General features: G+C 42.1%; 1 protein-coding gene across 5 annotated transcripts in view; it reads right to left on the bottom strand.

The window, feature by feature from the left end:
* Positions 1–15,785, bottom strand: part of MAPRE2 (microtubule associated protein RP/EB family member 2) — a 159,469-nt gene that overhangs the window by 91,179 nt on the left and 52,505 nt on the right. The window contains exon 1 of one of the 5 annotated variants that reach the window (XM_060613607.3): positions 7,591–7,870. The exons of the other annotated variants lie outside the window; for them this stretch is intronic. Within the exon in view, the coding sequence (XP_060469590.1) occupies positions 7,591–7,709 (119 nt within the window). The 5' untranslated portion in view covers positions 7,710–7,870. Of the gene's footprint in view, positions 1–7,590; positions 7,871–15,785 lie in introns of those variants that run through there. 5 annotated transcript variants of the gene reach the window in all.

Raw genomic sequence — 15,785 nt, 5'->3', positions numbered from 1 at the left:
TTATGGAATTCCAATTTAAAAACAAAATGGGGGGCGCCTGGGTGGCGCAGTCGGTTAAGCGTCCGACTTCAGCCAGGTCACGATCTCGCGGTCTGTGAGTTCGAGCCCCGCGTCGGGCTCTGGGCTGATGGCTCGGAGCCTGGAGCCTGTTTCCGATTCTGTGTCTCCCTCTCTCTCTGCCCCTCCCCCGTTCATGCTCTGTCTCTCTCTGTCCCAAAAATAAATAAAAAACGTTGAAAAAAAAAAAATTAAAAAAAAAAAAAACAAAATGGTACACATGTACTTATCTGTGCAGTTGCCACCATTATTATTCTCTGTTTCTCTGTGCACATCAAGTAAGTGGGAATAGTCTTATTTTCCTTTCTGTATAACAGTATACTGTACTGTATTTAACCTAGCGATGGTCAACACAACTACCATAAAAATCTGGAGATCAAAGAGATAAGGCTTTACTCTTTCCATGTGACTTTCTGTTAGGATAAAGGAACTTTCCTACGCAGGTCCCTCAACATTGCTCAGACTTGTGCCTCATGGCTGTATTAAAACTTACTTACAGAGGTCATACTAAGGGAGACACACACACACACACACACACACACACACACACACACACACACACAGTTTTTATTTACAATGCTCCATTTCTGAAAGCTTGTGAAAATTACAGGACTGATAACTTCACTTCTGCTGGACAGTGATCACAAAAATCGGGGTCAAGTGTGGGTCCCCCTCCACCTTCTCAGATGCCTCCTACCAAGTACTATTCCGCAGCCTGCTGTCCCTGACCCTGGGGGTTTTAGGAGGAGGGGCTGTGCAATATTTCCCTCTGCATTCTGGGGGCCCAGGAGTGGAGAAGAAGTCAGTAAGGTTGCCTAAAGAATAGATTCTTGAGCGACTGTGGGAGTTTGGGCTTAAATCTCAATTCCTATGTAAAATCCAGAAGTGGGAATTTAAAAAGCTACATTAGCAACAACTTGAAAACATGTTTTGGTATTTCAAAATAACAAAAGGAAATAGATGTGGTAGGGGGTGGAGCCCACTTTGGAAGCTTCACTTTCTCCCGATGTGTGGACCCACCAAATGCAAACCCTGCAAGGAATCACAGGGTTGGGGGCTCTTAAATAAAGGGATACTGCTATTTAGCATAGGAAAATGTCCCCGAAATGTTCATGCCTCTGGCAATTTTGACAAGTTACCTCTCAGGGCTTTGCCAGGATAGGATTATACTCAAGGAAAAAATTAATGTCTTTAAAACAAAGCAAAACAAAAACACCACTTCTGAGGGGGGAAAAATGGGATCACAGAAATCTAAGGAAGAAGAGTGGAAGAGAAATTTCAGGCTTATGCAACAACCAACACTGACCATCGACTCCAGGATCAATTCTCTATGATAGATGACAAGTCTTATAGACTACCAATGCACACTATACATTAAAAAAAATTTTTTTTAACGTTTTTATTCATTTTATTGAGAGGCACAGCAAGAGCAGGGGTGGGGCAGAGAGAGAGGGAGACACAGAATACAAAGCAGGCTCCAGGCTCTGAGCTGTCAGTGGGACTCGACCCCATAAACCGTGAGATCATGACCTGAGCCAAAGTTGGACGCTTAACCGACTGAGCCACCCAGGCGCCCCTGAGTACACTATACATTTTTAACTCCTACTTTTCGCTCTCAAATCTCTTGCCCTTTTTCTTTTCTGTTCCAAGTCATGGCCAAAATCTGATGCCTCTTGCCTCTAGCAAGTCAGGTCTAGAAATAACAAAGACTGAGCTCTAGCCATATTTTCTTTACTGGACAAACTACACAAAGTACACCATCACTAAAAGGAGCCATATCAACTTGACTATCCTATGTATATATCACCACCTTCTGCTCTTTTAGAAACAAACAAAAAAGTCATGCCTAAAGAGGAAAGTTTGTCCTGGTTCAAGTGAGTAAAATTCTAATTAGCCAGGGGAGATCTGACACTGAAAACGTACAAGTATTTCTTCTTTTTTTAAGTAACCTACTAAGAAATCATTTCTTGGTGGCCTACAAAAACTGTTTAATCTTTATCCCGCTATTTTCATTAAAATGAATGATCACCCTTAGGGGATGCATTTAACAAAAAAAAATTTGGAGAAATTTCTTTGATTCATACTACAGGTTGAAAGGTGGGTAATTTCAGTTTTTGCCTATGTGAATTATACATTTCCATTTTGAAAGAATTTTCTCAGGAAAATACAAATTCTAAGGGCCCCAAATACTGAGATAAACCATCAGAATTTTGAAATGAACTAAGAAGCAAGGTCCCTGTCATACTGGTGGCATGTGTGTGGAGTGTTATAGGAAAAAGGGCTGCTGGAATTGTGCGTAAGATGCCAGGGGAGTAGGACACATCCAATTTAGTATCACAGAGGCCGACACTGAATGGCAGCCTAAAGTCAGGAAGAATGAAACTATTCTAACTATATATATTCTAACATATTTCATTGTGAAAAAACATACTTTTCACAAGAAAAGAACAAATCAATTTTTTTTAAGTGAAATGTAAAAAATTCAAAAGTAAGCAAATCTACTCAATCCAGGTTAAATGCTCAGTCTACTCTAGAACCTGCCATCAAGGGGATCACCTTCTAGCCGTATAAGGAACTGGCTCTGGAGCCATTTGGAGTGCTCCAGGAAGCTTCATCTGAGAATATCTGTACATTTTCTGGCCTTAAATGACTCAGAAGGATCCTTCACAACGAAGTATCATCCACCCTGCTTCTGAGTTTGGGAGGATTAGAACAGCGCCCTCTTGAAGCTATATGCTAGCTACCTCTTGAAGTTCTACAGCTAACTATGAACTGGGCTTCTACAAATACAGAAGTCACTGTCTGAGCTAACTGCCAGTCCTGTGAAGGGACAAAGCTGCTTTGATTGCTTCTACTCCCGGAAGGAGGACTCAAGTCAGGAACATACACCTAGTCTCTAGGGCGGGACTTGAGAATTCAGTCAGGGCAAACTGAGTATTCTCTAGCAATTCTGGCCCTCTAGGGTGGGGCACTGGAGGACTCCCCATTTCCTTTCAAAACAAGAGATAAATGCCAGCATGCATTTCTATTTTCATTATGCTGTTTTTCCATTAATGAGTTTTCATTAGCCTTCAATTTTCAAGTTCTGACTACCCTGCCTGCCTTTCTTCCACTACTGCCCAATATGCACACCTTGTCAGGCCAATGAAAATTCTGATTCTAAAGCCTACACTCCTTTCACCAAGACTTAAGGTCTTCCGCAGTATTGTTTAGTTTCCTAGAGCACACTGGCTTTGAGGGGATCTTTTTCTACTTTGAATCACTGTGGACTGAGGAAATGCAAACCACGTTTACTATTAGATCAAGCCAAGTATTCACAACAAGGTAAATCTGTTACACAAGGAGTTGCTTGTACATCTGACTTTACTCCAACTCAAAGTCCTTAAGGGGCATCTATCTCAGACCTATCTCAGGAATTTGTCGAACTGTCTAAACCAAATGGAATATTTAGATTAGTACCAGTATTTCCTGCTCCATTAATCTAAGGGATTATTCATGGAAGCTTCAAGAGGTCCTATCAATACAGAAAAGATACTGCATATGGAAATCAACGTTCTCAACTCAGAGGACCACTTCAAGCCACTGTTCTGCCAGGATTGTGCCCTGTAAGAAGATACAACCAGTGACACCCACTGCTGAATACAGGTGAGCATCTCACCACAAGTGCCCAGAAGACCAACCCCTTAACAGAAGTTCTGACAAAGAACCCTGAAGTTGAAAATTAGGCACCTACCAAGCATCAAGTAATCCTTTGATTTTTACAAATACGAAGAAAAATATTAAGGACAAAAGTCACTCTTTCCGAAAAGTTCCTATGATAAGTAAACCCAGATGATACTGTGACATACCTAATAGACAAGCGAAGCTAGACTTTTTGCTGTCTGCAGCTGCTGTTGTGGGGAGTAAGGATCAGAAATCTACATTCTGGTCAGAGAAAGCTGTGTTATGACAGCCTCTATGAAATGGAACATGCCTTCACAACTCTTTCATACACACACGACATTTTTTATTTTTGTTAAGAGTTCATTTTGCAAAACTGGCAATGCTGGGTGGGAGGGCCAAGGTCTGAGGCTTAAATTTTAAGTTTTGCCTTCCTTTACAGTCCACTTCCTGGGGCCAAGCCTTTTTTTTTCTTTTTTTAAGTATTCCGAAACATATGCTACTGTAGTTGCATGTTCAAACACTCATGTGGAAACAGTCCCCTGGACTTATACGTTCATTCTTAAAACACTGGAGTATGCAAACAAAGATGCAGTGGGCAGAAGGCCAGTTAATAAATCTCATTTCCTACTAGCATCTGCATGAAACAGAGCTATAGGGAGTAGCTCCTCCAGGGAGAGCCAGAGCACGACTCATTCGCTCTGTGAATTAAACAGTGTCACCTCAGATGGCCCACACCACATTTATTTTTTAAGCAGCTCTTAAAATATATGGATTTCTCGTGCTCATAAATGCACTGAGGAAGCTGGGTCCAAGGCACTCACACAGTAGTGAACATGAACGGTGGAAACATCCACACAGTCCTGCTGAGCCATTTTTGCACCGGCTCCTTTCAACTGAAATTACTAATGGGAATAATTTCCGAAAGGTAACTTGCTCTTCCTATAAAAGCGCACCCGGGTTTCAATAATGGTGTACCACCCTCTCCAGTCCAGGCTACAAAAATGGGCTTGGTTACACAAAGAGATACCTGGATTAAGATAATCTGGGTCATGAACCATATTTGACCCTTATCTGTAAACAATCCAGTGCAAATGTCATGACGATAATGTCTCTTGCTGGGAAGAGTGACCATCTGTCCAGTTAACAGTGCTGGAAAGAACAGTGTTGTTCCCTAGGTGTCCTCTCCTCTTCTCACCTATGCCAGCTCTTGTCCTGGAGCTCCGGGAAGATCCCTTTGCAGTAGTAATGGCATTCTTCTCGTATTTACATAGATCGCTTAAGAAAGTCTTTGTTTTAAATGGTTGAAGCTAACAAGCAAATACAGAAAATGAAGCCAAAGGTAAGGGAACTGCTGGTAAAGAAGTCAGCAACGGAATCAGGAAAAGAATTCCCTCTGATCGTCCCAGGACTCCGGTCTTACCCAGACACTCCATGGGACTCAAGAAGAACTCTTAAGCACATATAATTTTTGAGGGCTATAATGAACCCACCACCAAAGTAGACTTTATTTGGTTAAATCTCTCTACTTGGGCTTTCACAGTACCTTCCAAGTTTCCTCAGCAATTACATGGCAATATTATTCCAGCCTCAAGATGCCAAAGTAATTATGGAACACTTCCTGGATAGAAAAATGTCTCACATTTTTCCTTCCCCTATGCCCCTCCAAAAAAATAAGTGAGAGTTGTACTACATGGGCCATCCACTTTGAAAGGAAAGCAGACCAAAGAAAACATAAGGTGGATCTGTCTTAGCGTACACCCTTTGTATAATTTAATACCAATGCCACCTTGGAGGATTCCTTCTTCATTTAACCTATGACATCTCTCACTATGGTGTCCAGTAATCCTATTATATAAAATACAAATGCAATAATGCTCTTACTGACTTCAGAATTTTGTACAGTCAGATCTTCTTTAAATTCAGTTTTGTTTTTCATAGAATTTCAGGTACCATTACAGGGACAAACTGGAAATAATTTAGGACATGGAAATAACTTAGATTGAATTTAAAAGGTAAATAAGATTTCATTTTATAGCAATAGTTTGCCACCAAAAGGTAGCATTTAGCCTTTCCACCACCAAGTAATTTTCCATTGCCATTTCAAGTTTGTTTATATGACTAATAAAACCCAACTAGGCAACTTCCTTTGGCGTATGTGGTAAAATTCGAACTCTTACAAGCAACTGCTACTTATATGGCAGAGATTAAATCACTTAAGAAACGAGGGTTTCAAATTTATTATCCGTAAGAACAGTTGAAAGAAGTGAGGTTTAAAAGCAACTCAGGGTTTGGGTTTTTTGTTTTTCAATTCTATTTTAGGCTTTGGAATGTGCACAGGGAAAGGTGGATGAGTAAGGGAGAGAAGGGACCCAATGTTCCAATCACAAGGATCTTCAAAAGGAGACAGTCCCAGAAGCTGTGGACCAATTTTGGTTTATATTAAGAGAATAACAAGTGCTTGGAATCTGTAAGGATGCCATGTCAACCTATTAGCTGGAACCATAAGGCATGAGATTTTGGTGACCTCATGGGCACAGCCAAAATTAACTCCAAGTATTTATGTAACTGCCAGAGATGACAGGGCAAAGGTTGCTTATGATTTTTTTTTTTTTGAGTCAGCAAATAGGGTTTCTTTGGCCACAGAGGAAGTCGGGGTCCTCGTGGTCCTATTTTGTAATTATGTCATATTTATACACACCACCGAATACCCACAATACCATCTGAACAAACGTTTAGATGAAGGCGTTAAAAAAAAAGAGTTATTTCCTGTTGCTCACTAGCTGAGAGGATGCGCTTTAGAGGTATGTGTGCTCTGCCTGAAGGCAAAAGCATTGTTAGTGGTTATCAAGGTAACATTTAAAAATAACTACCCTAGTACAAAAGAACTTCAGAGGAAATATGAGGGAAGCTATCAGTCTCCCCTCAAGTCTGGCCTTGAGCTGCATTAGGCTCTAGCTGCATTCTCCATTACATTGTTATCCTTATCAAACAATGCAAACAATTTTAATGAGCTTATCTACTAGAACATACTGCCAGATATGCTAATGTAAAAATGATGCCAACCTTACAGTCCGACTCATTAATCAAAAAGCTCACAAAACAATGACCAAGATCAGTCCCAGCCTCACATCAGACCTCAGCAAAATAGCAGGAATTACCTTCCTACTGTTTAAACAAGGGCGGGCTCCCCCACCCATGCGGAGGCTATAAACTCCTAAGAAAATGCATAAGGGCACCCGGTTTCCCTCAGGTCCATTGCAGTCCGGTCTCTTTCTAATAAACCACGGGTTCTATGGAGAAGATTTTGGTGAATGTCTGACACGGTGACCTCTGCTGTCAATCCTTGCACCAATCAGCGAGCAGAATTCTTACAAAGCTCCATCAATCTGGCGGTTTAACATCACAGACTGCAGCTTAATCTAGAGGATTCCATCTTTCCTGCACACACACCAGGGCAAGCGCAAACATTTTTCTCGCCATCCTCCCGTTCTCTGCCTTTAGGCACAGCCTACCCAATGGTTCCTTTAAAATCTAAAGGAAAGGAGAAAAGGAAGTGCTACAGCGTGTCTCTCTTTGGAGAAAGGGAAGAAATTGCTTGCGTTTTTACCAGTGTGGTAGGAAGGCGATGGAAGGAGACCCCTCACAGGCAGCAAACCTATTCACAAAATGCTCTCCATGTGCAATCATGAAGCCTCAATGCACGGCTAACATGACACATGGAAACAGCAAATGATCACAAGCGCCCTCGTGAACGCACGTCTGCAGCCCGGTCCGGGCGCAGTGTCCGCTCCATTATATAACGGGCCGGATTTCCGCGCGCCCCCGCCGAGCTCCCCCGCCCGGCGCCACTCCCGGTGCCAGCCCCATTACCTGTAGGAACGCTCCCCGCGCACTGTGTGCTTCCGGAAAGGAATGATGGTCCCGTTATCCTGGATGATGTCGTTGTTGTTCTCGCCATTTGGGGACAGGGTTTGGGTCGGACCAGGCATTGGCGCACTCCCGAGGTAGGGAACAAACCGCGGCGGGCTGGCTGGTGAGGAAGGTGGCTGCGTCGCGTCTTCCCGCTCGCCTGCTCCTCGCGCAGACCTTGCCTGCCGCCTGCTCGCTGGCTCCCTTCTCCCAGCTCGGCTCCCGCCCCGCCCTCCTGCGTCCCGCCCTCCCGGCTGCTGACGTCAAAGCGCCGGCAGCAGCACCGGGTCACGTGGCCGGGCCTGTCACCATAGCAACCCGCTAACTCATCACCTCTCCTCAATTCGCACTGGGCCGAGGCGTGACCATGCCAGCAGCTCCAGGCAGGCACCGGGGCAGGCCTACATCTGGCACGTAAAACCCCAGGCCACCCCCAGCCCCCCTCGCAGACTCGCCTCGTCTGAAAACCAGCTCTTCCTCTAACCATTTCCTTTCCGACCCGTGCTCCAACTGCAGCTGTGTACACAAAAGAACGATTCAGGCAGAGGGGTGTGGGAGACCCTTTAACTCCTTCAATACCAAGTTCTTACAGCATTCAAATTAAGCCCGGTCTGGTTTCAAAAAATATATAGAAAGATATGGTGGCCTGCTTCTAGAAAACGTTCACCTTATCGGCTTCCTCCCCCATTCTCTCAACAGCAGGAACCTCCTTCCCAAAAGAAGCCCCAAAGCTGAAAACATAAAAGAAAACTGCTTTTCCTTCCAATCAATGTAGCCTTTCCTTTATAATGTGAAGATTAAAGATTGCAAATTAAGAGATTATCTGCACAAAAGAATTCTCAAAGAGGGCTTAAAAAAATAGCTACCCTTTTAGCACAGGGTAACCCAAGAGCCCCCAATTCCAATTCTTCAACTGCCTCTAGATACCGATAATTAACTCATTTATTTTATTTTCATTTGTATTAAACAAGTCAACACTCAAGTATTTGAAAGCTCCCCACATTCTAGCTGTTCTGTGTCATTGCCATGCAATTTTCAAATACATTGGCTATGAGACAAGTGCGATTATCATCACCCCTATTTTAAAATGAGTAAACTATTGCATGGAAACCAATTTGACAATAAACTTCATATATTTAAAAAAAATGAGTAAACTAGTGAGATTAAAGTAACTTGCTCAAGGTCACAGAGCTAGGAAGTGGTGAACTGGAACATCAAAATGACGTGCTTTTTATCAATGTGATTGGACAGTACTGATCTATATTTAATGTGAGCTCATAAATATAGATCAAGGTAAGTAAGAATCAAGTACTTTATGTACCTTCGCAACATGACCACTGTGAACAGACCTGTGAGCCGAATTGCTAGTACTAGGCAAAGTCGATGGATTAGATTAGAAACTCTCCACAGACCCCAGATGCATCCATTGCTTTCCTTCAGAGAGGAGAAGAGACTTTAAAGGATCTCTGCTCATCAAAAGTGGTCTCTGACCTCTTGTGGGTGTGAAGGGAAGAACCGGGGTATAAAAGACAGCATAAATGTATGTAGCAGAAAGTACGAGGCTATATGGCTCATCCCTTCACATCATTGTATGGTTTATCAGCTTTATCATTTTGTGGTACAGACATTTAAAAAAAAAAAACAACCCACAACTTTGTCATTCCTGACAATTCTCCAGTGTATCTCCGTGGTAATAAGTTATTTCTGGCACCAAGCTTCTAGAATTAGAAGCAAAAAGTTCGCAACCCAGATGGTAATGATAATCTCAAACAGGGTTTTTTGGGTTTTTTTGTTTTTTGTTTTCTATTTTATATTCTTCTTTGGGGCCATATTTTAGAAGTTTTTGTTTTCTGCTTTTCCAGTGAACTCCAGTGAATCTCATCACATGAGATTTTTTTCCCCCTCGTACAGTAAGGATCTACTTCTGACCTAAGACTTGCAAGGTACACAAACATATCTAAGTACAAGAGATATACAGCAAGCCTCACACTGCACAGTGAGCTAATGAGGCCTGTGAGTGTGTGTAGTCATTGCTACAAAGATCCACAGTTCCTCTTACTATTTCTGTTACTGGCCCCACAGTTGTCAATTTCCTTACTAATTTGTTCCCTTTCACCAAAGCTTCCCCTTTCTTTGGGGATAGTCTGGAGGTGAAAAGCACAGTCTACAAATCAAGTATTTAATGTTTTTAGAGTACATCCTCTCATTTTGGGTTCTTTAGTACAGCTTTCTTCTCCACGATCCCATATTTAAGCAATAATTGGTGTTATCATGGGGACTAAATTTGTCAGAATTTGAATGTATAGCTCATTGACTGTCCCATCTTATTTTGTGGAAATTATAGTCCCACTGTTTCTATGCTGCTTATGAAGGAGAGGACTATGGCCAAGAATTTGGGTTGATGGGCTAAAAGGGAGGGGTGGTGAGTCAGGTGAAGGAGGTATCTAAGAATCCTTGTAAATCTTCTTCTAAGACTGCTGTGAGCCATGATACTATAAAGGGACCCAGAGAGCTCCAGAGACCTGTGATTACCCTCGGAGACACTGGGGTAACCGGGGTAATAATTTGAAAATACTAAACAGATGTGTTTTCATTCCTTTCCCCATAAATCAAGTAGCCTGGCAGCCATTCTCCCATTCAGCCCTAGGGAAAAGGAGAGGGCAAATTCCACTTTGGGAAGGTGGTTGTAGGATACAGGGGAAGTGCCAAAAAGGCAGGGAGGGGGAGGAAAGAGTCTACCCCTTCCAAACCTGACTGAGTATAAGGAGATGAAAGGAGGAAAAATCACGTCCCCAAAGGGAGATGTTACAGAGGTCTGGCTTTGTTCTCAGCCTCTGGGACTTACCTTGACCTCCTTTCCCATTTGAGACTCTGAGAAATAACCACCTCAGTGAGCGTCTCCCCAACACTTCCCTCCCCAAGCAAGGTACAGTCCCAGCACAATCAAGACTAAAATCAGTGGCTTGGTATGGTTAGGCAGAAGGGCCAGGGGGAAGGAAGGACATCTAAAAAACTGAACAACCACCCAAGAGACAGAGTTATTCAAAGATAGTCTAAACTCCAATAGGTTAGAATTCTGTGGATTGACAAGTTTAAAACCATTTGTTTTCCCACCTCTCATCAGGGTAAGGACCACCACATAGATCAATTATAGAAAAAAATAACTATGCAAAAGCATCTATGAATATCTGAGTGTGGATTAAGGTTTTATCTTATGTACCCAAGTGTTTCTAAAATAAAATATATGCAGACCATTGTCTTTCATTTCCAACTGCCCCACGGAGAAACGGCTCCTTCATCAAGCATCAGGATTAAAACTGGGCCTCTGGAGCCAGTCAGATCTGGGTTCCTTGCTTGGTTTCATTACCTGCTGGCTATGTGACCAGAACAAGTTACTTTGCATCTTTAAGATTTAGGCTCCTCACTTTCCTCACCTAGACAGTAGGTGTGATAATACTGCTTTCATATGGTTGCTGTGAAGATGAAGTTACAGAATATATTTAAGGCAGTTAACACAGTGTCTGGCATATGACAAAGGCTCTTTAGTGGTAAATGTTCTATATAAGGCGGCGCCAGGGTGGCTGAGTCCGTTAAGTGTCCAACTTCGGCTCAGGTCATGATCTTATGGTTTGTGAGCTCAAGCCCCGCATGGGGCTCTGTGCTGACAGCTCAGAGCCCGGAGCCTGCTTCATGTTGTTTGTCTGTCTGTCTCTCTCTCCCCCCTCCTCTGCTTGTGATCTGTTGCTCTCTTAAAAATAAACATGAAAAAATAAATAAAATAATAGGTAAGGCATATTCTCGTGTATGAGAAGCTGGTACAATAGGGAAGGTCCTAGGCTTGTCCTTGAGGAACTCATGAGGTTGTAGTGAGCAAGATAAAAGTACCAGCAATTATGATACAACATAATGCTGTAATAATGGTACCATACAGGGTGACATAGACCCATCAAAGATGAGCACCTAATTTAGAATGGAAATTAGGAAGGAGGTCTGAAAAGTTCCCCCAAGGAACTATCTCCTAAGCTTTGGGTGAGTAATAATTATAACCTTTTTTGTTCACTTCCTGCATGCAAGATAGAATGTGAGATCCATTAGGGTAGGAGTTCCAAATCTTTTGTTCACTGCTATCTCTGGATCTCCTAGAATGGAGCCTGGCAGGTAGTAGGCACTAAATGAATACCTAATTCATTCAGTTATTCAATATCTGATTTGATTCTCCCAAAAACCCTAATGACAAAATTTAGGCAAAAAGAGGAAACGCCACTTGTCCAGTATTGGGTCTCAGGGTTTCCTGGCCCCAAAGTTCATATGCTTATCCATTAGGCTGTATCGCATTTAAAACAGAATGGTAGGGGCGCCTGGGTGGCTCAGTCGGTTGAGCGCCGACTTCGGCTCAGGTCATGATCTCACGGTCCGTGAGTTCGAGCCCCGCGTCCAGCTCTGTGCGGACAGCTCAGAGCCTGGAGCCTGTTTCAGATGCTGTGTCTCCCTCTCTCTGACCCTCCCCGTTCATGCTCTGTCTCTCTCTGTCTCAAAAATAAATAAACGTTAAAAAAAAAAAAATTAAAAAAAAAAAAAAACAGAATGGTAGTATAGTGAGAAGATAAAGGATTTCTCAGGCAGATCTACTTAGGTACAGAAGTAGGAAAGGGAGTGAAGTCTCTGGGAAACAGCAATCTGTTTAGTATGGACCAAGAGCAGAGTACACAGCACCAAAAGACAGGGCAAGGACCAGGTACAGAAAGGTGCCATGGCCCAGTGAAGGAGCTTGAACTTAATTCTGAAGGTGTTTTAGAAGCATGAAGTGTTGTAGGGAGAGAAATTAATGGTGCAGTTTGCGGATTGCAAAGGTCTGATGCTGGTTGTAGATGCTGGTTGTAGTGTAGAGAATATTGGAGAAGGCTAACATGAGTCAGCAATAAAGGCCTCAACTAAATCAGTGGCCAAGGGGCTGTGGAAGCAAGCACAGATCTGTGATCTTCAGAGGGTGTAATTGTTAGGATTTTCTGACTAAATGGGTGTGGGCACCATCGTTGATGGAGGTTAAGGGTAGTTAGTGAAGGAGAAAGACATTTCAAATGAATTTCAAGTTTATGGCTTGGTTGACCAAATAGATAATGGGATCATTTATCAAACTAGGAAATAAAGATGGAATCGCCCTTCTGGAAGAAAGGCTGTCAAAAGTTTGTATAGAGAGAAGTACCTCTAGGACACCCAAGTGATGAGAACGAGTGGTTACTGGGTTTCACACATAGTGGGTGTTCATTTAATATTTGTTGAATAAAGGAATATATGGGTCCTTGAATTTATTTGGTATGCTTGACTTGGATATACATAGGATTTGGAGGAAATATCTCATAGGTGAGAACTGAAGCTGTGGGTGTTGGTGCCCATAGAGCGAAAGAGAAGGCTTGGCGTAGAACTCTTTAAAAGCCCGAGAATAAAAGAGAAGCCTGCGAAAAAAGACAGGGGGATTTTGCTTGGTGGGGCTATTCAAAGAGGGAGTGGTTTCACTGTGCCCAAAAGAGAAACGAATTTCAAAAAGAAATCTCTCAAGACAAATGTCACAAAGTTTGAATCACATAAGGGCAGAGAAGGGTTTACTGGATTTGAGGTGTTCTCAAAGGTAGTTTTAAGAGGTTGGATTTCAGATCAGACCCATTAATGATAACTGAAGAAAATAAAGAAATAATCAAGTATGGAGAACCGTAATTCTCTGCAAAGTCACTAATATTCTGACTAAACCAAGATATTCAAGGAAGAAGGAAATATTAAATCAAGGTTCATACGTAGTACTGGAAACTAACTGGAATCAACAAGTATTTGCACTAAAAAGTTTCCAGCAATATTGGAGGGGCCAATATGTTCATTAATGTGCACCTGTTAGGCACCAGATGAACTGACCCTTCCTGTGAGCCCCCATTCTAGGGGGGGTCATGACCCACATCCCAACAGAATGATAAAACATATTTAAAATGCATGTTTGGAGAACAGCATTACTAAGTCAGACCCAGAGGACACAGAGCCATGAGAGTAACAAGCAAAAAAAGGAAAGCATCAGATGTCTCAAACACAGGCCTACTCAAGGAAGATCAAACTGGGTACCACCACCGATTTTAATTTTTAGAGTTCCTAGCCTATAGCACAATCGCATTTCTCTGGAGACTTCAGCCAGCAAGCACTGCCAAAAATCCTGGTCTACTTTTCTAACATGTGAAGTTCATCTAGGACAGGGATTTTGCATTATCTTGGATTTGAGAAATCAAAAGACCATACAGAGAGGATCTGAAATCATTAGCCAGGAATGGATATTAATCCTGATTCCATCCCAGAAGCCCTTACTCATCACAAATGCCTTTTCCAGGTGAAAACATGTTCACTGAAGCTGATAATCGCTGCTGTCAAAGGCATTCACAGCTGTCACACCACTTTAGATGGGGGGCTTCCTTAGATTGTTATCACCTCCGGATGTAGACAGAAGATTCCACTTAGCAGTCACATTGCTGCCCTGGGACAAGTAATATCTCTCATGTGTATGTCCTAGGACATTTTCCAGCAGAGAATGGCAGGGACAAGTTATCAATCAATGGCTTAAAAATATGCTCCACATCTAAAATAATAGTAGTGGAATATACAATTGGCCAGCCAGTGGTGCTGGTCCTGAAATTGCATTGGTGGCATAGAAGTGTATTTGGGATTGGTTCTTGCTCACTACTTTTAATCCCAAGGCATCAAAGATTTTTATTAGTTCTTTCTTTAGATCTGATGAGAGTTTTATGATATGACGCCTCCTGATTTTAGTAATAGCCTTTTACTTAAAATTGGTGCATAAGGTATTCCCCCTACATGAAGTTCCCTTTAAAGCCAACTTAAAAGGTGTGCTCATTCGTGATGGACTTTTGAGATTATTTGTCCTTGGAGATTACTTATCAGCCATATTTATAGCTACGCTGATATATTCATATAGAATTTTGCAAGCCTCCTATCTGCTGGTAAAATAGCAAGGTTTCCATAATGTCAAAAGACAGAACATCGCCACTGCCTAAGATGTCTTGTGTGTTGGAATTTTCTGATTTGCGATTCCTTGGATTTTCTCAAGCTTTGGACTTAACTTTGTGGAATAATTCATAGAACATGATGGGAATGCAATTTAAAAACACTCAGCACTATGATTTCTGTAATCTTTCAATCAAATCTGTGCAATGTGAGGTTTCAGTCTATTAAATAAAAATGTGCTTTTGAATTATACCAGCTGGCTAAATTTAAGAGCCTTAAGTATGCTTTCCATAAAAATACAATGTTATAAATGTTATAATTGAAAAATGTATTAAGTATCCCAGAAATATAGAAAATAAAGTAACCATGCCTGGGGAAACAGGTAAAGCTTTGACCAAGGCAGTGATCAGGGCTCATTCATTCAACAAATATTTATAGAGCACCTACTATGCGCTAGGAACAATTATAGGTTTTGGAAATACAGAAATTAACAAAACTAGGTGAAATTTCCTGCCCTCATGCAATTTTCACTTGAGTGAGTGCATATGTTATGGGGTTGAGGGGATAGTCAGAAGAGAGGAGTTCAGAAAGGTAACAGAAGGACCAGAATGTACAGGGCTTTGAATGGCCGTTGTAAAGACTTCAACTTAAAACTAAAGTTAGAAGCTACTTATTTGTAGCAGCGTTAGCAGCGTCTGCTGGCACAGATGTGGAATGCTAACAATGGCAATGATTAGCAATAGCAACGCCTAACATTTACTGAATATTTAACGGACCAAGTGCTAGTCTTTAATTGAACAGGTACTTTAATCCTCAGAAGCTTATGAGGAAGGAGCAACTTTAAACCTCACTCGTTAGAGGAGGTAACTAGTTAAAAATAACTTAGCCTAATCACCAGCCAGGAAGTGGCAAAGCTGGGCAGGAATGTACCTGCCAGGTGTCAAAGTAGTCATTCTTAATCATTAAAAACAGCCTGCCTTCCACTGGAGTCTGATAAAACCTGGTGGTGGGGGGCGGGGGGGGGGGGGTGGTGGTAAGAATGCAGAATCTAAGGTTGGAGAGTAGCAGGGATGAGACAGCAGAAGAACACAGAGGCAAGAGAATGTAGATTGCTACCCTGAAGGCAATTAATTCGGTCAAGGGGGCAAAGAAGTAAAGCC

The sequence above is a fragment of the Panthera onca genome, chromosome D3 (genome assembly GCF_046562875.1).
Source record: "Panthera onca isolate mPanOnc1 chromosome D3, mPanOnc1 haplotype 2, whole genome shotgun sequence".
Taxonomy (NCBI): domain Eukaryota; kingdom Metazoa; phylum Chordata; class Mammalia; order Carnivora; family Felidae; genus Panthera; species Panthera onca.
The sequence above is the reverse complement of the archived record's forward strand: the minus strand, read 5'-3'. Positions and strand labels throughout refer to the sequence as shown.